This window comes from Pneumocystis carinii (assembly GCF_001477545.1).
Source record: "Pneumocystis carinii B80 chromosome Unknown supercont1.14, whole genome shotgun sequence".
Taxonomy (NCBI): Eukaryota; Fungi; Ascomycota; class Pneumocystomycetes; order Pneumocystales; family Pneumocystaceae; genus Pneumocystis; species Pneumocystis carinii.
Window position 1 is genome coordinate 128,779 of NW_017264726.1, and position 25,813 is coordinate 154,591.

At 29.7% G+C, this 25,813-nt stretch overlaps 14 protein-coding genes across 14 annotated transcripts; 6 read left to right on the forward strand and 8 right to left on the reverse strand.

Moving 5' to 3' along the window:
* Positions 1–19: 19 nt before the first annotated feature.
* T552_03032 (hypothetical protein) lies at positions 20–2,933 on the reverse strand (the record flags this gene model as incomplete). The annotated part of the gene is made up of 14 exons (XM_018371551.1): positions 20–163; positions 207–278; positions 327–374; positions 416–554; positions 602–824; positions 870–988; positions 1,034–1,537; positions 1,592–1,770; positions 1,817–1,898; positions 1,942–2,066; positions 2,109–2,226; positions 2,275–2,315; positions 2,361–2,834; positions 2,889–2,933. 14 exons carry the CDS (start codon positions 2,931–2,933, stop codon positions 20–22), a joined length of 2,313 nt encoding a protein of 770 aa, XP_018224683.1.
* Positions 2,934–3,460: 527 nt separating this feature from the next.
* On the forward strand, positions 3,461–4,534 carry T552_03033 (hypothetical protein). The gene is made up of 3 exons (XM_018371552.1): positions 3,461–3,522; positions 3,569–4,262; positions 4,306–4,534. Exons 1-3 carry the CDS (start codon positions 3,506–3,508, stop codon positions 4,486–4,488), a joined length of 894 nt encoding a protein of 297 aa, XP_018224684.1. The 5' UTR covers positions 3,461–3,505; the 3' UTR covers positions 4,489–4,534.
* Positions 4,535–5,053: 519 nt separating this feature from the next.
* T552_03034 (hypothetical protein) lies at positions 5,054–6,421 on the reverse strand (the record flags this gene model as incomplete). The annotated part of the gene is made up of 10 exons (XM_018371553.1): positions 5,054–5,107; positions 5,159–5,225; positions 5,272–5,387; positions 5,432–5,604; positions 5,649–5,764; positions 5,807–5,838; positions 5,885–6,031; positions 6,081–6,182; positions 6,249–6,256; positions 6,307–6,421. 10 exons carry the CDS (start codon positions 6,419–6,421, stop codon positions 5,054–5,056), a joined length of 930 nt encoding a protein of 309 aa, XP_018224685.1.
* Positions 6,422–7,112: 691 nt separating this feature from the next.
* T552_03035 (hypothetical protein) lies at positions 7,113–9,400 on the forward strand. The gene is made up of 9 exons (XM_018371554.1): positions 7,113–7,317; positions 7,395–7,565; positions 7,613–7,801; positions 7,845–8,380; positions 8,426–8,537; positions 8,591–8,820; positions 8,869–8,955; positions 9,002–9,068; positions 9,115–9,400. Exons 1-9 carry the CDS (start codon positions 7,159–7,161, stop codon positions 9,352–9,354), a joined length of 1,791 nt encoding a protein of 596 aa, XP_018224686.1. The 5' UTR covers positions 7,113–7,158; the 3' UTR covers positions 9,355–9,400.
* Positions 9,401–9,429: 29 nt separating this feature from the next.
* T552_04196 (hypothetical protein) lies at positions 9,430–10,255 on the reverse strand (the record flags this gene model as incomplete). The annotated part of the gene is made up of 3 exons (XM_018372247.1): positions 9,775–10,255; positions 9,627–9,732; positions 9,430–9,578 (listed from the first exon to the last, which is right to left on the reverse strand). Exons 1-3 carry the CDS (start codon positions 10,225–10,227, stop codon positions 9,430–9,432), a joined length of 708 nt encoding a protein of 235 aa, XP_018224687.1. The 5' UTR covers positions 10,228–10,255.
* Positions 10,256–10,307: 52 nt separating this feature from the next.
* T552_04197 (NADH dehydrogenase (quinone), G subunit) lies at positions 10,308–12,943 on the reverse strand (the record flags this gene model as incomplete). Its single annotated transcript, XM_018372248.1, has 9 exons — positions 10,308–10,380; positions 10,430–10,507; positions 10,552–10,747; positions 10,791–11,142; positions 11,186–12,127; positions 12,180–12,270; positions 12,312–12,456; positions 12,503–12,740; positions 12,791–12,943. 9 exons carry the CDS (start codon positions 12,941–12,943, stop codon positions 10,314–10,316), a joined length of 2,262 nt encoding a protein of 753 aa, XP_018224688.1. The 3' UTR covers positions 10,308–10,313.
* A 1,091-nt stretch (positions 12,944–14,034) lies between these two features.
* On the forward strand, positions 14,035–15,992 carry T552_03037 (hypothetical protein). The gene is made up of 5 exons (XM_018371555.1): positions 14,035–14,251; positions 14,310–14,729; positions 14,770–15,281; positions 15,326–15,521; positions 15,572–15,992. The coding sequence occupies exons 1-5, from the start codon at positions 14,081–14,083 to the stop codon at positions 15,947–15,949; spliced, it is 1,677 nt and encodes a 558-aa protein (XP_018224689.1). The 5' UTR covers positions 14,035–14,080; the 3' UTR covers positions 15,950–15,992.
* Positions 15,993–16,188: 196 nt separating this feature from the next.
* On the reverse strand, positions 16,189–16,719 carry T552_03038 (hypothetical protein). Its single transcript, XM_018371556.1, has 3 exons — positions 16,386–16,719; positions 16,316–16,339; positions 16,189–16,270 (listed from the first exon to the last, which is right to left on the reverse strand). Exons 1-3 carry the CDS (start codon positions 16,674–16,676, stop codon positions 16,235–16,237), a joined length of 351 nt encoding a protein of 116 aa, XP_018224690.1. The 5' UTR covers positions 16,677–16,719; the 3' UTR covers positions 16,189–16,234.
* A 141-nt stretch (positions 16,720–16,860) lies between these two features.
* T552_03039 (hypothetical protein) lies at positions 16,861–18,055 on the reverse strand. The gene is made up of 6 exons (XM_018371557.1): positions 17,874–18,055; positions 17,689–17,741; positions 17,490–17,644; positions 17,250–17,435; positions 17,107–17,198; positions 16,861–17,057 (listed from the first exon to the last, which is right to left on the reverse strand). Exons 1-6 carry the CDS (start codon positions 18,007–18,009, stop codon positions 16,900–16,902), a joined length of 780 nt encoding a protein of 259 aa, XP_018224691.1. The 5' UTR covers positions 18,010–18,055; the 3' UTR covers positions 16,861–16,899.
* A 92-nt stretch (positions 18,056–18,147) lies between these two features.
* Positions 18,148–19,509, forward strand: T552_03040 (hypothetical protein). Its single transcript, XM_018371558.1, has 6 exons — positions 18,148–18,248; positions 18,310–18,445; positions 18,498–18,590; positions 18,637–18,815; positions 18,856–19,296; positions 19,341–19,509. The coding sequence occupies exons 1-6, from the start codon at positions 18,198–18,200 to the stop codon at positions 19,461–19,463; spliced, it is 1,023 nt and encodes a 340-aa protein (XP_018224692.1). The 5' UTR covers positions 18,148–18,197; the 3' UTR covers positions 19,464–19,509.
* Positions 19,510–20,601: 1,092 nt separating this feature from the next.
* Positions 20,602–21,354, forward strand: T552_03041 (hypothetical protein). Its single transcript, XM_018371559.1, has 3 exons — positions 20,602–20,655; positions 20,708–21,188; positions 21,238–21,354. Coding segments are annotated over exons 1-3 (555 nt in total). The 5' UTR covers positions 20,602–20,653; the 3' UTR covers positions 21,310–21,354.
* Positions 21,313–22,588, reverse strand: T552_03042 (ribonuclease HII). The gene is made up of 6 exons (XM_018371560.1): positions 22,381–22,588; positions 22,316–22,322; positions 22,198–22,269; positions 21,927–22,153; positions 21,678–21,885; positions 21,313–21,627 (listed from the first exon to the last, which is right to left on the reverse strand). Exons 1-6 carry the CDS (start codon positions 22,540–22,542, stop codon positions 21,356–21,358), a joined length of 948 nt encoding a protein of 315 aa, XP_018224694.1. The 5' UTR covers positions 22,543–22,588; the 3' UTR covers positions 21,313–21,355.
* Positions 22,589–22,983: 395 nt separating this feature from the next.
* On the forward strand, positions 22,984–24,983 carry T552_03043 (hypothetical protein). Its single transcript, XM_018371561.1, has 5 exons — positions 22,984–23,115; positions 23,181–23,362; positions 23,410–24,495; positions 24,544–24,795; positions 24,843–24,983. The coding sequence occupies exons 1-5, from the start codon at positions 23,030–23,032 to the stop codon at positions 24,938–24,940; spliced, it is 1,704 nt and encodes a 567-aa protein (XP_018224695.1). The 5' UTR covers positions 22,984–23,029; the 3' UTR covers positions 24,941–24,983.
* On the reverse strand, positions 24,946–25,736 carry T552_03044 (hypothetical protein). The gene is made up of 2 exons (XM_018371562.1): positions 25,478–25,736; positions 24,946–25,435 (listed from the first exon to the last, which is right to left on the reverse strand). Exons 1-2 carry the CDS (start codon positions 25,688–25,690, stop codon positions 24,992–24,994), a joined length of 657 nt encoding a protein of 218 aa, XP_018224696.1. The 5' UTR covers positions 25,691–25,736; the 3' UTR covers positions 24,946–24,991.
* Positions 25,737–25,813: the final 77 nt, after the last annotated feature.

Below are 25,813 nucleotides of genomic sequence, written 5' to 3' on the forward strand. Positions count from 1 at the left end.
GTATTAAATTATACATTTGTTAATCAAAGGAACTTGGCGATTGTATAAAAGTATGTTGTACAGTTGGATTTTTTTGTTGCATATGCGATGCTAAATTATACCAGGCATTGATCATACGTGCATTTTCTTCTTTTAATTTTGCAGTCTCTTCATTATTTATTTTCTTTTTTTGTTAGCAAAACGATAAATTTATAATATAAATTAACCTTAAGCTCCTCGATTTGCTTATCTTTAAACGCAAGTTCATCATATAATTCATCTGTACTTTTACATAAAGCCTAATATTATTTAAAATATTTGTTAATAGTAATAGAAATATTTATTACCATTTTTTCTTTACATTCTTTTATGATAGCATCTTGTTTTTTCAAAAGCTTTTATAATTAATCAATTAATATCAAAGTAATTAAGTTACCTGTTTTGCCTTTAGAGCGCCTGTTACACTTTGATCAAGCTCATTCTGAAGTTCTTCAATTTTTTCTTGAGCTTCTAGTTGTTTTTTTCTTTCTTGGTCTATTGTTTCTGAAATAGATGTAATGGTGGAGTTTAATTTACTTTTAAAAATCAGTAAAATAATAAAAGATTTAAAAGATCAAGTTACTTGTTTTCCTGTTGTAGATTTGATAAAAGGTCTTTATTAATGATTAATTCATGCATTAGTGTATCTTTTTCTTTGTGTAATTCATTAATTATATTTATTTGATACTTATTTTCATCTTCTAAATCTTTAATACTTTTTTTTAATTTATTTAATTCAACTTGTAATTCCTTAGATTCACTTGATTCATCTGCAAGGATTAAATCGCAAATATTTTCTTTATCCACTATTAAAATAAAGTTAATATAAACCAAAATTAATGTATACTTACTTTGAAACTTCATAACACGATTGTTGTTCAAAATATTTAAATTTTCTAATTCTTGTATTTGAGTTTCAGGAATTGCATCTATTTTAGATGATATGAATGAAGAATTCAATTTTGAATCTCTAAATTCTAGTTAAATATTACAATAATTCATTATTAATATATACTTCAAAAATTCACTATTATTATTATTATTATTATTATTATTATGAATTTGATGATCTAATTCATTTTTCTTTTCGTTCTTTTCAAAATGTTTGTCTTCTGTTTTATCTTTGCTTTTTTTAAAATTATTTATAAGATTTTTTATGACTACAATACTCCTTTCTGATGTTTTTTTATTTGGCATGTCGGATTCTTGTTGAAATTGAGATATTTGTGAATTGGGATACGCATTTGATTGATGTTTTAATTCATTATCCAAATCCTTAGACGATTTAGATAATGAATTATGAAAATCTTCTTTTGACTGTTGTAATATATTGATTTTTTCATAGAATGGTTGTATTTTATTTTCTTTTGTTTCTGAATCATTTTTAAAACATTTAACATTCAATTCTGAAGTTTTGTTAGCAAGTTTATTACAAGGAGTTTCTTGAAATTCTGATTCAAGTATATCATCTTTTACGACATTTTCATTATGAATGGATACATGCATTTTATTGTTTTTTCTATTTAATTATTAGCTTAAAATTCTTATTACTTTTTAGCCTATATTTTAATACCTATATGATATATTTTTAAAGTTTAATATTTCTTCTTGGTTTAAAATATTTAAATCCTTTTCGAGTTTTTGTTTATATATATTTATTAAGTTCCTCTCTTTTTCCAAGTTTTGTTTTTCTTTTTGTAATTCCTCTCTTAATAATACATACTCATCCATTTTTTTCTTAAATTCCTCTTTCTAACAAAAAATTATATAACACGCTTTATATGAAACAAAAATATACCTCGTGCGTCAAAAAAATTATTATTTCATTTTGACGTTGAATTTCCATATCTTTTTGTATAGAATTATCTTTATACTGATGTCTAGATACCTTAATATAATGTAAATGAATATATGTTTACTCACAATTCACATTCGAATTCGTTAACCTGTGTTTGAAGATGATTTATTTGAGATTCATAATCCGTATTTAGATTCTCCGCTTTATCCAATTTTTCAATCATAGAATTAAGTTTGGATTTCATTATTTTCTATAATATTAAGGAAGAAAAAATACATAATTCATAATAAACCTGATCTTCTCTAAGTATAACATTTTCCTCCAGAATAAGTTCATAGTTTTTTCTCAAAATATCCTTTTCTTTGCTAATAATAGCAATTTCTTCATCAAAATTTGACATTTTCTTCTTTCTTGTTTAACGTAAGTAAATATTAACATACAAATACTGGTTTTAATACGTTTTTTCATTTAAATCATTCTTCCCTTCGAATTTTACACCCTGAACCTTTCAATTCTCTCAAAACTCCCTCAAAATCCTATTTACCTCATGGTTTATCTGCTCTAGCACTTCTTGTATCTCAGAATCTAAATTTTTCATTCTTTTTACTGATTTTTCCCAATTCTCTTGGAAAAAAGAACATCTTAACACAATTTTAAGCAGTTTAACCATCTCCCTCTCTGATGAATTCTTTGCAATCGCCTCCACATTCGGAATATCTTTATCTACTTCTGCAAAACTTTGCCCCCGCTTTTCCTCATAATATTTCTCCAAATATTTATAGATTCTCTTTACTTCCTTCTTTAGAAAATACTTTCTCTTCATAATAACATCCATATTACCATTATTCAGCCGATATGCCCTGTTAGCTATCCCGTTATCCACCGGTATAGCTTCAATTGTATTGTGGAAAAAAGATGGGTCAATCTCTAGCAGAATCTTATAAATAATAATTCCATCTGATAATTCTTCAAAGCAACGGATCTCATGATCTGTTCTGTCTATATCAAAGGTATTAATCTGCCAATAAATAGACGGTTAGCCTTCTCCAAATCCCCTAATTTATCTCAATACCCAGTGAAAAAGTGCCATTTTAACGCGTTCTTCCTCTGGATTCATATTTTCCCTCGATTTCTACTATTTTTCTTTATATATGCGCGGGTTTTCCGCTTGTTTCTTGATTTTTGCTTATATAAGCGGCTGATACGCGAGATTTCGATTTTTTACCGCGTCTCACGTACGCGTCGGAAATAAGCCTGATATATGCATATATAAATAAAAAGACGCATATATAAGGGTTGTATGGAATAGATTTGTCGAAGCATGAGTTGATGTTTAGAAAGGTCTTAAAGTGAGGAGGTTGAAAGGAAGAATGTTTTTTAAAGAGAAAAGTAAGTCTTATAAGAATATTCTGTTTGTCTAATAAAAAGGAAGAGTTTTAGTGGAAGAAACATTGAAATAAGCAAAAATGACGCGTCTAAAGTGAGGAATAGTAAGAGGGATTAGGTTGTCATAGGGATTGTTGATACGGTGATCGTTGTCATGGTAACGGTTGTCATAGTAGTCGTCGTCGTAGTAACGGTTGTCATAGTAGTGGTTGTCGTGGTGATCGTTGTCATAGTTACTATCGTCCTACTGACAATCGCCGTTTACTAGCTTCACTAAATTTCTGGGTATTATGTTTTTAAAAAATGGGAGAAAAATACAGGTAAATTACCTTGTTTCTACTAGAAACTATGTTACAACATGTTTAGAAATGAAGATTTTTATGATACGGAAGGTTTATCAAAAGGCCGATATTCTAGGAAGAATGATCGGATAGACTATAATGATGATCAGAATAAAAATGTATATGATCAAAGTTATAATACATATAATAGTTCGTTGAGATCATTGAAATATGGTGATGCTTCTAAATATTCTAATTATAAGAAAGAATATGATGAATATCGGGATAAATCTAAGGAATACGAGAGGGGAATTTTTAAAACCCATAATACATCTAGTTTGGAGAGTTTTTCATCGTCGAGACATGATTATGGTGTTTCTGGATCTGATAGATCTCCACGTTTTCGTTTAAGGTCACCGTCGCCTTATTCTGAGTCATCAAAATTACGAAATTCACCAGATTCACGTCATCCTGTATCTTCTAGTTCGTCGTTCAAAGGATTCAGAGAATCAAATTCTTATGGTTTTTCAAGTTCGTATAAAGGTAACAATTCATCTTATAGACATTCATCAACGGCATCTGGGAATATGTCAACGTATAATCAAGCTTCTTCAGGTTTTCAGGGTTATTCTGGTGGTTTTTCACGTCAATACTCATCTGGAAATACTTATCCGCCGTCATCATCATCATCATCATCACATAGAAATCTCTTAAATATGTCTGCATGGGAGATGGCAACTCGAACATTTATATCGCCTATTTATGAACAAGAAAAAGAAGTAATTATGATCAGAGAGGTTATTCTTTATTGATACGCTTTAGTTTAAGAGGTTAAATGAGGAATTGGAAAGTTTAAATGAAAAATCTAATGCAATTTTTAAAGAAAAACGCTTATCAATGCATGAATGGCAGAAATTGGCATATAAATCCGAAAGAGAAGCTCAAATTGTAGAGTTTGCTGAGAAGCACTTAGAGGCAACGGTAAATGGTTCATTGTTTACTTAAAAGGTTATATTTAAATGTTAATCATCCATATACATTATAAAAAGTATTTGAGAATATTCTACTAATGTTTTCTATTTTTATACTTTACATTACATGCAATCAGTTCTTTCTTAATATCTTATTTGTTTTCGACTTTATTCTATAATTAATGAAGCAATAGTCTTGGGGTTTTATTAAGTTGAAGAATAATTCGATATTATACTCATTTCTATATTATACTATTTTTTTATAAAGTCTAGATTTATATTATTTTTGAACATTATACTATTTTTAACTAATTATTTATTTTTGTTTTTGATTAGTCATTATTTTCTGAAACTAAGTTTTTTCATTTTCTTGTTTTTTTTATATTAAAAAGGTAAGTCTTGTCAATAAGTATCTTATTGTATAACACTTTTAGAATCATTTTAAATTTTTTTGGATTAAAAAAGTTTTGGTATTTCTGATAATAAAATTTAAATAGAATATTATGATAATTGTGATAAAATAATACAATTTTCTGAATCTGATAAATCAAACTATAGAAATTATATATATGTGTTGCATGTTATTAAATAGATAACTTTTAATGAATATTAACTGGTACTTGATTTGTAAATTTCTTCATATATTGTTTAGCCTAATAAATTGTTAGTAAAAAGCATAATAAATTACTCAATATAATATTCACAATATCTCCAAGTGCAACCATAGAAATTGTTTGCCAAACGCCTAGGCAGATTCTTGGAGAAACTCCTCTTTAAAAAATTAGCATGAAAAATAATGATAAACAAACAATTATACCTATATAATCCTTTGATTCCATTTTCTTTATAAATATACTTAAACGTAGATGTTACGTTTAATTTTAGAGGACGGTTAGGATCTTTCTTTGCTGATTGCATTTCTATACGTATAACCTAAATTTGATCAAAATAAATCACTTTTTTTTTGAGAAAAGTACTTCAATAGGTTGATTCCAACATGATAAACCCCCTGCAATGGAACTACATATAACTTTTTCTATGAGAGAAAGTTGTTCTGATTCATCTTTATTTTTGATCATTTTAAATTTGGATTCAATAAGACGAGTAAATCCAATACGACTTCCCCAGTTTGTCATTTGTCGAAGTGCAACTTTTACAATAAGATTATGTATTAATATATGTATTTTTTATAACCTGCATTGGCTCCTCTATTAATACCACGAATACCTTCTTTACGGTATTTATCTATAAATATTTTATATGTACTTGGCATTTTAATACCTTCTTTAACATATTTATTGCGTGTTATTCTGATTATTAGGAAAAACCTATATAATTTTATTAATACATACTCTACTGTCTTCATAAATGTACAAAACCCAACCTATTTCTTGTTAAAAAATATACAAAAAATCCCATAAAATATGCACCGTAATATATGCCTGTGCCATTCCTCCGCACATTCCACCTATTATACCTGCTACAAAGGAATCTGCTCCTAACATCTGTATATGATATTCTACTTCTGATGCTGTAAATAATAATACTGCTCCTTTAGTTGATGCCTCAATATATGCCTTAAAAAAACGTATAAGAATTATGTATAGTTATCAATAGATTTATCACCCATGGAATTAACCCTTGGTAAAATCCTAATATATGTCCTCTCCCCCATATTTTTTTAAAACTTGTTATAATAGAATCTTTTCTATTTGCTGCCATATGTGTCTATATATTTCATTAAAAACACATCTCTATATGTTCTGTTTCATATTATAGAACAATATATTTTACCTTAATCACTATATATACATAAATAACATAAAAAATGTAAAAAAAAAACAACTAAAACCTTCAAAAGGTTGTCCAAGCGTAGAAACCTCAAATAAATTAAGAATAGAACCGATAATAAGGTTCGAATATGAGATAGGTTTCTTTACAGGCTTATTACTTTGTTCGTTACTCATAGATTTCTTATTTTATCAAAAAATAGGTGTTTTTTTCCGGAAAAAAAAGGAAATATCTATTAATCAATGCCTAGATTTAAGTTTTATATGTATTTTAGGCCTTCAAATCCACTTATTTCTTCAAAAAACCTGGTTTAATTTATAAACACTTTTTCTGACGTTGGCCCTGGCACGTGACAGTCTATATGAAAAATATTAATAACAACAAAATAGGTCTTTATATGGATAGAAATGATTTATTCATCATTTCTACTATCAGGAAATCTTGAATTATATATTTTTTTATGTTTTTTTTGTTGAATTTGGTTAAAATTCTGTAAAAATAAGAAGATATAAAATATAGATTAAATTGTCAATGAAAATACATAATTTAGCCTTTTTTTATTCATTATTCACTTTATTTTATATAAAAACATATAAAAATGTACAAATTTCTGAATATTTACTTGATTTATTCTTTTTAAATTTTTACTTATATAATAAGCTAAAATAAAGCAAAAAAAACAATGAAAACTTATTTTCATGAAATATAAACATATTTATATTGTTTATTAGAAGAATTCTAGAATTCTCCTCATATAAATAGATTTATTACTTTTACTGCTAAAATTTATTTTATCGTGGAGATTGTCGATGACTACATGGAAAAGGTTATCACAAAAGAATTAGAAAAAGCGGGTTAAATCGTGGGATTTAAGGGATAAAAAGGGTATATTTGTTTTGGAACGGTCTTAAAGATGTTACATGTCGAAAGTCCGGCTTTAAACGGCCTTGTGGCTGTAGAGAACGAGAAAAATCGAGTGAAAACAAAGGCTCGTATTAGAAGGGATAAAAAACGTCGTAAAAAGATAAGAGAAGAGGGATATACGGAATCTATGAATGAATGTGATAAGAATGTGCGTTTTTTTCATGTTGATTGAATGATTTTTGCACCAAAAACTGTGAAAATACAAGTTCTTATACTTTTTGATAGATTATGGTTAATAAGTCTCTGGAACATAAGAATAAAGGGCTAGAAATGCTTGAAAACGGAGAAAAAGATATGAATAATGGTTCTTTGGATGTTTTTTTTGAATTGGATGAGAATGATCCTACATTTATGTCGTTTAAAGAAGTTTTTGATAAATTTAATCTATCTGTTAAAGTATAGGGGTTATAATGGAAGAAATCTATCTTAATTTTATGTTCTAGGAGAGTAATGATGCTGATATTGAGGATAAAGGGGAAATTTTTTACTCTGATGATAATATTGAAGAAGAAGAAGAAGAAGGAGAAGAAGAAAATATGCCTAAAAAACTTAGTAGAAAGAAGGCTAGAAGACAAAATAGATTGAGCGTTGCAGAATTAAAACAATTGGTTAAAAATCCAGAAGTGGTTGAGGTATATTTAAGTAAAAATAATATTTTATATTTAAAATATTTAGTGGTTTGATGTATCTGCCCAAGATCCTAAGCTTCTTGCGCATCTTAAGGCATACAGAAATACAATTCCTGTTCCTTCTCATTGGATGCAAAAGAGAGATTATTTAGCATCGAAAAGAGGTATTGAAAAACCTCCATTTGAGCTTCCAGATTTTATTCGTGCTACTGGTATTATGGAAATGAGGGATTCTGTAAGGGAAAAAGAAGATAACCAGACTCTTAGGCAGAAGATGCGTGCTAGAGTTCAGCCAAAAATGGGAAAACTTGATATTGATTATCAAAAATTATATAATGCATTTTTTCGATTTCAAACTAAACCGCCTATGACGGAATATGGAGAAGTTTATTATGAAGGAAAGGAATTTGAAACAAATCTTAAGGAAAAAAGACCGGGAGATCTTTCTGAAGAGCTTAAAGAAGCTCTAAATATTCCTCCTGGAGCTCCTCCTCCATGGTTAATTAATATGCAACGTTTTGGCCCTCCGCCGAGTTATCCTGCATTAAAAATACCAGGTCTTAATGCACCTATTCCTTCAGGGTATCTTTATTTTTTATTTTTTTTTTACTTTCTAATATTATTTAGTGCTCAATTTGGATTTCATCCTGGTGGTTGGGGAAAACCTCCTGTTGACGAATTTAATAGGCCATTATATGGTGATGTATTTGGCATTGTTCAACCACAGCCACCTCCAGATGTATGTTTTGTTTTATATATATGTATTATAGTTTGTGATTTTTAATGTTTTAGTCTGGCGAACCTGTTGAAAGACAATTATGGGGACAACTTGAAGATATAGAAGAGGAATCAGAACAAGAATACGATGAAGATGATGATGAGGAGAAGGATATTGGCATGAATAACCAAGAAATGCTTGATGGTATTGAAACTCCATCAGGTGTAGAAACACCATCTGGAATGGTATCATCTGTTCCTAGCGGTATTGAAACTCCAGAATATATTGAATTAAGGAAGCAAAGGTATTTAATATTTAGTTAGAAAACTATTAGTATTAAAATGCTCTTTAGAATTTCTGATCTTGAAGTTGATTCAGGAAGATCATTTTATCAACCTCTTGCAGAACAACAATCACGAATAAAAGGATTTATGGGGAGGTAAACATTATGAATTATGTTTTGAATAATGTTTAATTATTATTAGTGAACATATTTATGATTTATCTAGTGTAAATAAACTTCCTGTTCTGGATGCACCAGAATCGCGAAAGGTACTTATAATTATTAGTGTTTTTATATATTAATAAGTATGTTTAGAAGAAGAAAAATGGTGTTGATGTCTCCCTTGATCCTTCTTTGATAGAAAACGAAAATAATCCTACTTTGGCACAAAAACAACTTAGAGAAAAATATGAAGAAGCCCAAAGGATGCAACGTATAGATCCTAAAGGTTGGGACGAGGACTTATCGGAAATGGTTGCAGAACAAGCTGCTAAACAGAATGCAAAGCGACAAAAAAAAGTGAATGAACAGAAAAAAGAAAAATTTAATTTTTAAATGTTCTATATAATCTAGAAAGAAAAAATTAATGTCTGTATTTCCTATGGCTTTTAAAATAAATCCTTTTAATATTTAATTCTTTTTGTTTTTCTGTAACTCTGAATTTTTAAGTGTTTTATTAGAAAGCCATGACGCCATATCAAAAGATTGAGCTTCATTTGAGTGGCCTCTTTCTTTTCTTTGTGCCTGCACCCGTTGATATTCCATTAATTGTTCTGTGTCTATATTACCAATTAATATATATTTTTATTTGTTATAAACAAAAATACCCACTGTAGCCATTAGTTTTGGGAAAACAAATAAAATAATTATTGCTATAATAGATAATTGAATTATGGGATTTTTAAGTAATAGAATCTTTGAAGAACCCTTTTTCTGTGCTTTTTAAGTTTTATTTTAAATAATGGTATAACTTACGACATCATAAGATTGAACTCCTACAGGACTAAACTGAATTGGATATGGCATTTTAGGACCAAAATCATCCCATTTATTACCCCTGTATACTTTATATACTTTAATTAGTTCTAAATATGAGGTTTCTGAATCTTTTTCAGCAGATAAATCTATTTCATTTGTTTGAGTTTTTTTAATCAAAGAAATATCCACTCTTAATGGATCAAATAGATGTGTAGAGCATACGACTTCTAATAAATAAGAGCCTTCTGTGACATTTTTAATAGAAAAGTCCCCTCTAGATGTTAAATGTGTTCTTTTTAAGATATTTGCTGATGACAATAAAATAACAGTAGAAGAAGGCAGGTGTTTTGGTGATGATAGATATGCATTAGGAATAATAGATCCTTTCAACTCTATTGAAAGGACAAGTTTTGCAAGAATTAAAAAAATATACAAAACTTGAAATTTCATATTGTTATTTCGATGAAAAATGTCTATACTATATTAGTAAATAAAGTATAAAATATATATAAATACTAATAAACAATTAGATGTATTTACGTATAAGAACGTGTAGATGGATGTTGTTTTTTTTGTATTAAAATATGTGCAGTAGAGAAAGAGCTATCTATGAATAAGATTAGATATAGAAATATATGAAAAAAATATATACTATAAGGTTTTTTGAATAGATTTTTCTTCTGATACTTTTTTTGAAAAATGGAGAGAACATTTTGCCATTGTTTTTGAACTAAAAATGATTAAATTTGAGAAAAATTGAATTAAAAAAGTTACTTTCGTGAAATAACATCTGTTAGATAAAAATCTGTAATTGGATTAACAAGCGTATGGCCTGATGCTTCTGATCCTTTGTTATGATCATGAATTTGTACTTTCATACCGAGATCTGGCATAGAACAAAATTCAATAACATTATATCGAGTTAAAGAAGGTGCAATTTGATTTAATCGATTACGTACACCATGGATATCTTAATTGTAAGTGCAACAATTAATATGTGTTAATAAACATACCATCGTATGGAAGTGTTACATTAAGGTATTCGGACAATGCTCTGATTATTTTCCAATTTTCTCGAGCAACTCCTAGAGAATTTATTGCAGGTCGTGTCATCTGAGCCCTTCCTTCGACATTAACATAGGTTCCTGATTGTTCTGTATATGCAAAACTAGGTAGAATTACATCTGCATATTGTGCACCAAGATCTCCATGATGTCCTTGATATACAACGAATGAATCTTTCGGAATATCTTTGGCAGAAAGCTCATCTGCACCAAGAAGGTATATGAATTTTGGCTTAACTTTTGCTGTTTCAGGTGAAAATGTTACAAATCCTATATCATATGCAGCATTTCTGGATGCAGCCTTGATAATGTTAAATTAATGTAAAATATGGTTTCTTCCATACCCTTTGCAAAACATTATATCCATTCCATTCGGGTGTCAGAAACTTATCTTTATTTTTAACAACAAATTTCCCAATGGTTTCATAGATAAAACGAGCGTCGGGCTGTTCTGCAACTGCGCTTCCAATAATAATCATAGGTCTTTCGGCTTCTCTTAATTTTTTCCCAATGCCACCATCTAATGCTTTCTTTAATGCGATTGCATTATGTCCAATATATATATAGTCATAAGTAGTTGATGAATTTTCTCCAACCATAGCAATCTCAATATTATTAGAACGAAGCCAAGACTTCCTAATTCTAGAGTTAAGAACTGCTGCTTCGTGACGAGGATTTGTTCCAACAAGTAAAATAAAGCCTGCCTGTTCAATTCCTCGTATCGTTGAGTTAAATAAATAGTTAGTTCTAATATCAACTCCATGAGGAAGGGGTTTATCTCCTTCAGGTTGATCAAGCGCAAGATTTTCTGATCCTAAACGATTTGCCAAATCTTTTAAACATATAAGTGATTCTGCGTCGACCAGATGTCCTGAAATAGCTTTAAATTCATCTCCTATAGGAGAAATACGTTTATAGGCTGATGAAATTTCGGATAATGCTTGATCCCATGTTGCTGGAACAAATTTATCATTTCTACGAATAAGAGGAACTTGTAAACGCTGAACTTTTAATCCATCATTTGCGAATCGTGTTTTATCATTGATCCATTCTTCATTAACATCATCATTAAGTCTCGGTAAAATTCTCATAATTTCTAATCCACGACTATTTATAGAAATAGAAGAGCCAACTGCATCATGTATGTCAATTGAGTCTGTTCGTTTTAATTCCCATGGACGTGCACGAAAAGCATATGGCTTTGATGTAAGTGCTCCTACAGGACATAAATCAATAATATTTCCTGACAATTCTGAATTGAGATGATTTTTCAGATATGTTCCTATCTATAAAAATCAATAAGTATTATTTAAACAAAAAAAAAAAACTAATACATACTTGCATATCACTTCCTCTCCCAGTAGTACCTAATTCTGCGGCACCAGCCAGTTCATTAACAAAACGAACACATCGAGTACAATGAATACATCTATATACAATTAGTATTTATAGTTATGTTTGAATTAAAACCTCGTCATTGCTGTTTTTATAAGAGGACCAAGATCTTTATCTTCAACTGCTCGTTTTCCTGTGTATTCATAAAATCGCCCTCGATCTGTTCCATAACGCATAGATTGATCTTGAAGATCACATTCTCCGCCCTGATCACAAATAGCTTATATCATTAGCATTATAATTTGATTTTTTTTTTGTTATTTTACGGCAATCTAAAGGATGATTTGCAAGTAAAAATTCCATCACTCCTTCCCGTGCCTTATGAACCATCTGCGAATTAGTCTTTACTTTCATCCCTGGAAGTACCGGAATTGCACAACTAGCAACTGGTTTAGGCGTTTTTTCTACTTCAACAAGACACATTCGACAATTTCCAGCTACTTGTAAACGTTCATGATAACAAAATCGAGGAATTTGTATTCCTGCTTTTTCACATGCCTGTATCTATTCATCATTAGTTTTTACTGCTTATTTCGCTATATTTATGCACTAACTAATGCCGATCCTTGTTCAATCATAATAGGTTTTCCATCTATTTCAATTTCTACTTCTTCCCTAATAATTCGGTTCATAAAAAATGTACGTGAAAAAATAAACGATGATATATCATTTCGTATGTATTTATTCCAATGTCTTGCAATAAACATCTCTAAACCCCCTCACAAGTATTAAAATTATTATTTCAATTTTTTCTCAAAAAAATACAGCAATTTCCTTCCTTTGAATAATATAGTATATAATTCCTCTGTATTTGTCCTTAATTTTTAAAAATTATAAGAAAATATATTAATTCTTTAAAAATCGTCTATATCTATCTCGTCTTTCAAATTGCTTATTGTATCCACCAAAAATGTTACAATATTCTTAATAAAACAATAGAATCCCTCTTATTAACCGTAAATCCTCTATTAATAATCTATAAAAAACACAAATATTCCTGCACAATATCGACTATATATTGACTACCTAAATACCAATATCGTCCCTAAATATTCTATAAATTTCCCTCAAAATACATAAAAAAGTCCTTCTATATGTAAATAAATGCTCTAGAAACGATTTAGATGCATAAAAACGCGTTATTCTGCTATTTTTCCCCCTTTTTTTCACTTCAAACTATAAATCAATATTTTTTGTCGTCCTCTTCTACATAACCTCGTTGTTATAGCAATTAATTAAACGATAGTTGTTATGACAACTGTTGTCTTGGTAACTGCGGTTGCTATGGTTATCGACCTCTATAATTTTGAACGGTGAGACGATCATAAAAAAATACTCAGAACATCACCCTTTAAGAGACAAATAAGCATGATTATAGCAGTTAAAATAAGGTGAAATACCATATATTAAGTAAAATAATGGTCTATACGCTATAAAACATAGGAACAGAGGTCTTTAGAGTGAAGATTTGAATAAAAATATAAGTCCAAGTTGTTTCAGGAATTCATAAAAAAAGGAGAAATATTGAGAATAAATTGATAAAATTGAATTTATATTGTTGTTTATTTCTGTATTTATATAAATATCTGTTTATTTTCTGGGATTCCAAGAGTTTAGACGGATTTATCATTATAAGAAATTTTGCGATATTTAGAGGCTTTTTTTAATATTTAAGAGAGAAATATATACAGAAAAGAAGTTTTTTAAGGGGTAATTCTTTATTATTATTTATAGGTATAAATTGGAAGAACTATTGTAATCGATAAAGTGTTGGATAAGATATTTTATTATTATAAAATATATTTGAATATTTGTTGGAGTTGATTATTTTTGTTTTAATTGGAATGCCTTTACCTCAAGAGGAGCTTGAAGAGATTAAACAGGATTATCTTGATTCGTTACAAGATCTGACTATCAATTCCAGACCTCTTATTCGAGATCTTACAATAATTGCACAAGAAACCTTATATGCGGCACAATATATTGTAAAAGCAGTTGAAGAACATATAAATCGGGTATGTTTTTTTGTTTTTTTTTTAAAAAAAATATATAATGTTATTAATATGAATGTAGGCACCGCCTTCACATAAATTACCTGCACTTTATTTATTGGATTCTATATGTAAAAATGTTGGAAGTCCATATACTATTTATTTTAGTCAAAATCTTTCTAAGATATTTATTAATACGTATACTCTTATGGAGCCTCATTTACGTATGAAAATGGAGGAATTGTTGCAAACGTGGAAGCAACCGGTTCCTGGAACAAATTCACTTACACCTGTATTTTCTCAGGAAATTACTCGTAAAATTGATGGTCTTTTAAATAAAATTCGACAGTTACGTCAGCAGCATGACCAACAGCGTAAATTACAGGCATCTAATTCTAACTTGATTCCCTCTGTATCATTAAATAATGTTGCTGATTATTCCTCTGGAATAATCAATCTTGGAAATATTTCTGGTAATCCGGATTATATGGGGAATCAACATGTAAGTTTCTGTTATTTCTTTTTTTATTACTTAGATTTAGTCATCGCAGACTTCATTATCTATGACATCAAATATTACTGTGAACTCTCTTCTAGTTGATATTTCTTCTCTTTTAGCTGTTGCACAAAAACGTGTTCTTTTAAATCCAGATGATGAAGTAGCCTTAAAGCAAATCTCTGCTCTTATAAAATTACAATCAATACTTCAAATTTCAACATTGCCTGCTGATCAATTGTCTGCTATTAAAGAACAATTATCAGCTTTATCTTTACAACAACAACAAAATACATTACAAGCAGTTCATTACTATCCTCTTCAAACTTCATATGTTGGTTCTTCTATTAATGTGCCACCTAATACACAATCTACAGATACAGAAACCTTATTAGCTTCTTTAAGAAGTGCTGGTTTACTTAAAGATGATTCTAAAAATTCGACTAATGATCTAAAACCTTATCTTTCTATGGACACTAGCAATTTGACATTATCTTCACTTGCATTATTAAATAACAGTTTAAACACAATTGAACTTAAATCATCCTCTCTTACAAAGTATGTTTATGGACTATTGCTTATTTATATACTAAATTTTTAAGACATCGTCCTGAGCTTGTAGTCTTATTGTATGAGTGCATGAGTTTACAATGTCATACATGTGCCAAAAGATTTGAAGATACCCAGGATGGTAGAAAAAAAAGAGATGCACATCTTGATTGGCATTTTCGTATTAATAATAGATTAAGAGAATTATCATCTCGAGGTCAAAGTAGAAGTTGGTATTTTGATGAAGAGGTAAGTTAATTATATAAAAAATAATAATTTGAATCATTAATATTGGAAAGGAATGGATAAAATACACTCATGAAGATTCTTCTTTAACAACTGTGGAACCTTTAGAGAATGATTTAGATAAACCTAAAAAACATAAAGATTTTAATCATGACGATTCATATGTCCTTACACCCACCGATCCCAATGCTGCAAATGAACCTTGTCCTATATGTAAGGAAAAATTTATAAGTGTTTGGAATGAAGATGTTGAAGAATGGGTATGGAAAAATTCAATTTCTATAGAAGGTATTATATATCATGCAAATTGTTTATCCGAAGCAAGCGCTGCTAGTCAAACACTTTCAAGAGAAACTACATCCGAATTAATAATTAGAAACGGTGGATCCTCAAACACTGTATTGGGAAAAAGAAAAACAATAAGCGAATAAAATTTTGAAGTATTATTGCATATTATTTTTAGAGTTCTGCATTTATACCATTTAACAAAAAAAACAATAGCATAGGGCTCATTAATCTTTTATTGTAGAAACAAGAATAATGATGATGATGATGATGAAAACGGTTGTTTGAAAATAAATACAAAAAAATACATTTTTTAATCATTCATTGTTTTATGAATGTTTTAACATACAGAGAAATGCATTTTACTGTTGCATGGTGTACAAATAAGATAATATAGGTCTAAGAAGGTATGATATAACAAAAAATTACAACTACTCTGTATCATCTTCAAAGTCTTCATCCGAATCCTTTCAACTACATTAATTCACCTAAAATATTCAAAATATACACACCTCTTCGGTTTCTTGTGTATCTTCCTATGGTAATTATAAATTTCTTCTTTTTTCATAAAAAATCACTTACAATTTCTTCAGAACCGCTATCTTCTTCTTCTTCTTCTTCTTCTGAACCACTTCCACTATCTTCATTACTATTTTCTTTTTTATGTTTCTTCATAGGCGGATCTGAATATTCACTTGACTCATATGAACTTTCATTTTCTTCATCTTCTGCTGATACCTTAGTTTCCGCTGCTTCTGCTGCTAAACGCTTCGATATTTTATCTTTAGATTTATTCCCTATTGACAATGTCTCGGTCTTGACCTGCTCTGCACTTGTCTCAACTGCTGGTGAAGTGATTGTTTGACTTGGCATTTTATGAGATATTCTTTGCTGCGCAAAGTACGAGTGTTTTTCAGGGTTAATTAAGGGTTATTAGACATAAAAAAGCGGGTAAAAAAAGATACAAGTAATGCAGATAATTAAGGGTTAAAAATGTCTTGTGTGTATTTATGAATATGAAAGGATTTTTTTTCTAAGAAAAATATGTTTTTTTTTTCAAAAAAACTTGTTTTTTTGATGAAAAGAAACGATAAATTTAAGATGTAGGAAAAGTCTCTTTTTGATATGGATTTGTGAAAATGGATTGTATGGATTGCCAGACTTTATTAGGATTTTGCGTGGCATCTAGTCCTACCCAAATACCTCGTGATTTATAATAATTAATAACAGGAGAAGTTTGCTCTCGATAAGCCTCTAAATAAAAAAATAAGTTTAAAAATGAATTAAAAATGGGTAAAAGGACTTAATCTGCTTTTTAATGTTTCAATATTATCATCAGAACGTTGAATTAAAGGTTCTCCTGTAATATCATCTTTCATAGGTTGTTTAGGTGGACTAAAATATAATTAATTATAAAAGTATTTATGACGAAATGGAAATATATACCAAAAATCTTTATGATAAGTTCGACCGCTTGGTAAATGAATTAAACGACCCGTTACTCTATGAATAAGTAATTCATCATGAATTTGAAATTCAAAAACATGATTAATTTGCTTCCCATTCTCTTCTAACATTATATCTAATTTTTTTGCTTGTAAAATGGTACGTGGAAACCCATCAAGTATAAATCTTATAATATTATTAAATATGATATTATAAAATCAAAAAAAAAAAAGAAAATACCCATTTTTGCATTCTTTATTTTCTGAAAGTTCATTCTTAATCATTTTAATCATAATTTCATCATTTACAAGCTCTCCTTTGTCCATAATTGCCTTTGCTTTTTGTCCTAAGCTTGTTTTTCGAGCTACATGAGAACGAAGCATATCCCCTGTCGCCTAATTCATTTAAATAACTAATATATAAAGTATTCATTGTATACTAAGTGACATATACAGAATTCTTTCTTGATTTTGGGTGCTTGAGTTCCTTTTCCTATTTTTCCATCAATATTGTCTTTTTTAACGCTATTTTTGGCGGTTTTTTCACAAAAAAACACTCATATACATATAATCCAGTAAAAATAATACAAATAATGCCTTAAATCCCTCTTTTTCCTAGACATACCTGATCCAGGAGGTCCTATAAAAATCAACCTCAATTCTTCATGTTTTTTCTCCGTTTTTTTTTTAAATCCAAGATATTCCTGGAAATATGTAAATCCATCATAAATACGGTCTATTTCCCTTTGAATTAACCCCATTTTCGCTTAAAATTACTCGTCTAAAAGGCTCTGCTTATTCACCTTTTTACACCTTAAGAAATTCGGACGTTACGAGTTGTCATGGCAACCGCCTCTATTAACTCGTCTCTGAGGCTTTAACGACATAAAAAATTAAGGGAATAAAGAGGCCCAATTGACGCTATTTTTGTCGTTAAAAACGGGAGATTATGCCATCAAAAGTTCCGTCTGAGGCTTTATCATGGATAAATGTTCAAGTTGTGCGAAAATCCGATAAAAAACGGTTAAATAAGCAGAGAAATAGCTAATTAATAAGTATAGATTATTCATCCACTAGTTTTGCTGTCAGTAGTCGATGCATTTAATAGAGTAGCATTAAATACGTCTAAACGAGTTGTTGGTGTTCTTTTGGGGCAAAAAAATGGGAAAATTGTGAACGTTGCAAACAGTTTTGTTGGTAAAAAATTTTTTGTTTAATAAGAGGGGTAAAAAAGGCTAAAAATGATGAGTTCCGTTTGAAGAAGATGATAAGGATCCTCAGGTATGGTTTTTGGATCATAATTATATGGAATCTATGAATGAAATGTTTAAAAAGATTAATGGTATAATATGAGAGATATATGGGATATTTGGTTTAAATGAGCCTAGTAAGGGAGAAGATGATAGGGTGGTATCATACGGGACCTAAATTAAGATCATCTGATATTGAGATTAATGAACTTTTCAAAAAATATATTACCGATCCTTTATTAGTAATTATTAATGTGAAGCCGCAGACGCTAGGAATTCCGACAGATGCATATTTTGTAGTAGAGGAGATTAGAGATGTATGTTTTTCTGTATTTTTGTTTTATTTTTTATTTTTAGGATGGTACAATGACATCTAAGACTTTTGTACATGTTTTGTCAAGTATTGAAGCTGAAGAAGTTGAAGAAATTTGTGTTGAACATCTTCTGCGTGATATTAAAAATGCTGCTGTAGGGACTCTTTCAACAAGGATTACTAACCAGCTTCATTCTCTTCGTGGATTAAACCAACGATTAAACGAGATTTCACAATATCTTGGCAAAGTTCTTAATAAAACTCTTCCGATAAATCATAGGATTCTTGAAATTTTGCAAGATATTTTCAATTTAATTCCAAATCTTTCTTCATTTTTTCCAGATATAAAAATGTCTACACAAGGAAATGGTGAAAAATATGATTATAACAATGATTTAACCAAAGCTTTCTGTGTCAAGATAAATGATCAATTAATGTGCATTTATTTAAGCAGTATTATACGTAGTGTAATGTCATTACATGATGTAATATTTTATATTTTTATTATTAATTAATTGAATATTTATAGCTTATTGATAACAAAATTCAAAATAAAGATCGAACTAATGGAGTAGAAGTTTCAGAAGATAAAATTGATGACAAAAATAAAGAACAAGAGAAAAGTGATCAATTGGTTGATGATAATAAATAATATAAATCATAAATAGTCTCTTTTATAATTATTATTTCTTTTGTATCTAGCTTTTTTATTTTAGAAATCAATTTTAATCTTATTTAAAAATTTCTAACCATTTTCCAATAATTCTTTAGTATTATATATTCTTTCTTTTATTAATAAAATTCTTTAAACTTTTTTAATATGAGTTTTTGGATTTTCTCAATCTTTTAACATAATTATTATGAATTCTTTCTATTAGAATTCCTTTTTTTATTCATTTTATACTAAATATTCATATAATCTTTTCTATATATCTAGTTTTTTGACTTTTTACATTATATTATTGAATTTTATTAAAGAAAACATTATTTTATTAAAGAAAAAATGCTAAAAAACATTGATATTCTATTATTTATTTACAATCTTAATATTTTAAAGTTATATCTTAAATTCTTAGAATGAATATTTATACAATTTAATAAAAAAAAAACTACAATATATACATCTTCTCGTCCATTTTAAACACTAAAACTATTTCTCTTTAAAAAATATCTTTTTTATTCCTTTTTAAATCATTTATCTTGCTAAATAATACATATAAACTATATTTTTGTTTTTTTTTAAAAAATTATACAATATATAACCAAAAAATATCATATAATATATCTTTTCATACTAAAAAACCTCTACTATTACTTCTATCCCTTTATTTCTAAAAAATATTCTTATCTCTTCAATTTTATTCCTTTTTTTTCCAGAAAAAAATACATACAAAATACATTTTATTTACATGTTTCTACATATCATCTCTTAATATTATACATTCTTTTATGTTTATTTCTCCTTCTTCTCCTCCTCCTCCTCCTCCTCCTCCTCCTCCTCTTTAATTTCCTCCTCTATCGATATCTCTACTGACGACCATCTCACTATATCTTCACCAGAAAAAAAACAAATTTGCGCTTTTCTGTAGGTATTTTCATGTTTTTTCAATGCTTAAATCTTATTCTTCATAGAATTTAGTGTATTTCTTGTTTTTGAAGCGTTTAAAACGGATGGATGACTGGGTTTATACAATAAAAGTTTGATGAGATCTATATAGTGGTTAATATATGGTTAATTGGGGTTTAGTTTGTTATTATCGGTGGTTCGTAGTATTTCAGTGTCTTCAGTGCATTGATTTGTGTGTTTTTTGTGCAGATAGTGGTGTAGGAAAGAGCAATCTTATGTGGGATATTGATTTATAGAAGGGGACGTTAGGAGCTAATAAAAATGGGTAGGAGATGTATGATGAATAACCGGTATCTTGACCGACATGATGCTACAATTGGTATTGAATGGGGCGCTCGAATGATTGAGGTAGAAGGGGTTAGAATGAAACTTCAATTATGGGATACGGCAGGTCAAGAAACATTTCATGCTATGACACGGAATTACTATAGAGGATCATCAGGAGCATTATTAGTTTATGATATTACACGGAGAGAAACATTTGAACATGCGGCAGTTTGGTTGGAAGACTTGAGAATGTATGGAAGTTCTAATATATCAATTGCATTAATTGGAAACAAATCAGACTTGGGAAATACGTCTCGTGAGGTAGGATATGAGGAGGCGAAAAAATGGGCGAATGAAAAGGGTGTTTATATATTTTCAGAAGTGAGTGCAAAAACAGGAGATCAAGTAAATGAGAGTTTTATGAAAATAGCACGAAATATATATGAAAAGATATTAAATAATCAACTTGACATAAATGATCGAGTAATTTTTATGTTTTTATGTTTTTTTGTTGGCTAATTTTTGGTAATAGTTGAATGGTATAAAAGTGAGACAAAAAAATGTAGTAGTTATGGATGTGAAAAAAAGGAAATGGTGTTGTTGAAGGATACGTAAGATTTTTTAATTAATAATTTTGGAATTTAATGGTTTTAAAAATCGCTAAGTTCTACGTTATCCCCGTACCATGAGAGATCAAATCCTTCTTGTGTAATTTTAGAAGTTTGAAAATAACATTGGATCTTTTTTGTGTTATCAGCTTCATTATTATTGTACCATTCGACATGAACTTTAGAATTATTTTTCATTTGCGCATCTTTTTCAAGAAGATCTTTAGCTGTTTGCCATGAATATCTTACGATTTCATAAGGCCATCCAAAAATAGGATCGATTGAGCATCTAAGCCATTCACATGTCTTTGGGTCTATATAAACTAATATATAATCTTTCTTTTTTTTTAAAACTAATTGTTACCTGATGGATATCCACTACCCCAGGATTCACCGTTAACAGCAAACATAGCAAGCGCTTTGTCTCTCGTAACTTTTGCACAAATACTTGCAATACTCACAATAGGATAAATAGAATCTGCTTTTTCTTTAACTATCACATCAATCTGTGGGAATAATTGTTGAAGCTTAGTTTGATATGATGATGATGGGCCTACTGTATCGACATAGATCTTATGAAATTAGTATCAACTATTTATTGGCTTTTATTTACTTCTTTGATATTGAAACCACGCTTTATAACTTCATCAAGAAGCTGAATAGTTGTATCATGGGCTTGTGCATTCAAATTATACGACTTATTTGATTGTAACATTCCTTGAGAAATTTCTCGCGCTGAAATGATACGTATCGACCATCCTACATTATTTCTCAATTCTTCATTTCTATATAGTTCTTCAAATAGCTCTTCTCGTCTTTCTGGTGTTAATGTTTTGGAATCTAATATTCTATTGGTTTTTTTCAAAATAATCAATATTATATACCAAAAAAACCATGTTTTTTCAGGTTTTTTTCATATGGACTTTTGCAATATGCTATACTATACACCATTGGACCTATTATATATCTTATTTATTCAATTAATATATATTCATAGTGTACCTAAAACCTATGCAAAATTAGCAATAAAAATCATGTAATTTCAAAAAAAAAAAAAAGGAATATACAGGTCCCCTTCCTGCTTCATCTATTCCTGCAATCCAAGCACCTGAATGACATAGTTTGTTCCCTGAATGAATGATTCCTTCTGTCGGTATATAAAAGTCATTTTTTGTCGTCAAAAATTCGTCTTTTTTCGAGCTTTTTTCGCTAAAATAATCTTCTGACATTGAAGAATATGTTTTTCTATATGATTCTCTGTGATTTCTCTTCTTTTTCCTTAAATTTGGCTCATCAAAGACATCTTACTTATTTTTGAGGTTGGTTACTATAGCAACCGTTGTCCATAACGACCAACCTCGTGGTTTGCGTTGGGTCGAGAATCAACTACAACAAAAAATAAGTGACTTTGGAAGTGCTGAAATCTCGTTATATTCGTATATTTTTTTGATAATAAATAGTAAATTCTTAATATTTTGTTTATATTTAATATAACTGCTTTTTTTTAGATTTTAAAAGGACAATTTTTAGAGGAGATAATTGAGTTATAAGCAAAAGGCTAATTTTGAAGAGATCTGTTAAATCTGCTATAAAATATCTATTTTATTCGTTTTATTGTCTTTAATAAGATCTATTAAAGGGTTTTTGTCTATTATTGGCGATTTTTAGAGTAATTATTGGGTATAATATTGATAACAATAAGGAGCTTATAACGCGATGATCTGGGGGTCAGGATCAGCACGAATTCCAGGATCATCAGGCTGTCCTAATGCTAAATTTATGGATATTGGAGTTGTTGGGAGGTATGTTGGTTTTTGAGCTAGGAATACTAGCTCTGGTGATATTGGTGGTATATTGATTTGTTGAGAAAAACGGGATTACGAATTCGTGATTCGGTGCAGAGGGATTCATTTGGTATGGAGGATATGGATGCATTTTTTTCGCCTAGTACACCACCGTCTGTTGATGAAGCAATTGCGCCTGAATGGGAGATTTCCCATAAAAACGAGGAAACGATTTCATTAGAGCAAAGTATGGATGTATCACAGAGTATGATGGATATTTTTTAGTTATAAAAGCAGAATTGATGAGTTCAGGTTTACCTCAGAATGCATCGGATATAGTTGTTACGCGAAAAATGTCTAATTCATGGATGGAACGTAATCCTTTAGAAACGTTGGCAGGCCGGCGAGTTTTGAAAGGAGAATCGCCATGGATTGGTCGATCTCCTACTAAAACGAATTTAAATTCACCAGCTCTTCGAATTCCTTCGACACAGAAACGAGAGCCTGTATTATTACCGTCACGATTAGATTGGTCTGATGGGGTAGCTCGAAAGCTTGATTTTTCAGCAGGAGCAGCAATTGATGATGATTCTGAAGAGCAGGATAAGCCTGCTCCATTGGTTGTTAAAAGTGTCAAACGAGGTCAATTGATGCAGCAGAAAAAGATACAAAAGACATTTAGTCTTATGGATAACTTGGAAAATAGTGAATCTGATCAACAAGATGATGCTCAAAACTTCATTAATGATGAGGCGCAGGATTGGGATAATTCTTTGAAATATGATATAGAAGATAAATCGACTGAAGAATCGGATAATAAACTGAATAGAAAATATAAGAAAGATGTATCTATACAAAAAAAGAAAGTGGATAATGATGTTTCTCGGAAAAAACGAAAGATTACACAGGCGCCATTGAAGTCTAAAAAGTTTTCTTCGGATCATTTTCCTGAAAAACGATCATTATCTTCACGATCTTCAACTGAGTCGCCTGATGCTTCACCTAAAATGGGGATGAAAACCAAACTAGATAAAAAACAGTCTCGACGTGTTCTTTCAGAGGATTTACTTCCATCTGTTCTTTCTCCTCATGTAAATGGTACAAGACGGTCACTACGAACAAAAGTTGCTCCTTTGGCTTATTGGAGAAATGAAAGAATTGTATATGAACTTGGCGAAAGAAGGAAATCTGGCCCTGCAATGCCAAAAATTAAGGAGATCATTCGTGTTGATCCTATAAGTATACCCAATAAACATAAAGGAACAAATCGAACAAAAAATACAAATTATAAGAGGAAATTGATTAAATCTGAAATGCCTAGTGATGATGAGTGGGAAGAAAAAGTTGATGTTGAATGTGAAGTGATAAATTGGCATGATAAAAAGCCTATTGTTAAACGTGAGTTTTTTTTTTCAGATAAATATTAAAATTTAACAATGAATTTAGGAATTGCATATCCTGCATCTTCATATGCACCAAGAGACGTTACAAATGCAATTATCAAGTTTCAAAAGACGTTTGATGAGGCACCTTTTTTCGCAACTGGTGTTATGGATTTACCAAGAGGTGGTGAAAAAGCAACAAAGCCTTCAAAACACAATGTTATGACATTTGTTATTCTTGAAGGTGCTGTGGAAGCTACTGTACATCAAACATCGTTTCGTCTTAAGCGAGGTTCTCATTTCATTGTACCAAGAGGTATTATTTTTTATGTTCATGCTTTTTTATAGATTTAATACATTTAGGCAATTACTATTCTATACGAAATATTGCGAATAAAGTGTCCAGATTATTTTTTACACAGGCAACTGATACATTGGAGAATGAGGAATTGCGTGCTTGATAAATTTTGTTATTAACTGCATATTTTTATGTATATATGGATTTTTGAAGTTTATATCTCTTCATTTAAATCCGTATTCGTAGGCGAACATGGAATTATTTGAATCCTGTTAGGAGGAAGAAATGAACCATAATTTTCATTTGCGGTAAAGTAACGGATTCCTTGAAATGTGCCATCGTTTTTTCCAACTGGTGAATCATATTCAACTCCAATCCAGATGCCTTCAGGCAATCCTTTGACTTGACCAATAAATCGAACTCGTCCATTACGTGTCTTGTTTTCGCCTTCAACAGAACACCTTTGGTCTATCTCAATGCCTTTTTCATATATTTTTTGCCAAGCTTGATCGATTTTACTCGGTGTAGAAATATGTGTTTCTTTCCATTTAGAAAATGTATCAGGTCGAGCTGCATATGCTTCATCACTTATTTTAAAATGTTCAACATCTTCTGAATTCAATTTATCAATTTCAACTTGATCTCTACTATCTGACACCTTTTGACTCTTAGTACCTCTTTATCATGTCTAAATACATACATAAAGGCTTGTATTTGGTTGTATGTTAAGTTTATCAAGAGTTATTGTTGAATCCGCAACAGTTACATTAGGCGATAATGTCAGATGTTGTGCTGCAACAGGAATACCTGTAATTAGCTCGAGACGCTCTTTTAAATGGGTTACTGTCCATGATAGTTCTATGTATCGTTCAATACTATGTTCAGGCCAAACAATATTAATTAAAATTCCCATCAATTCTAATGGCTTTTTTTATCAATTTTGTGTATAAATTTTTAATCTTAACTATGGTTTGACAAAAATACAGCTGAAATTCCACTGTCGTAGGTCTTTTTAGTCAAGGGCTTATTATAAGTC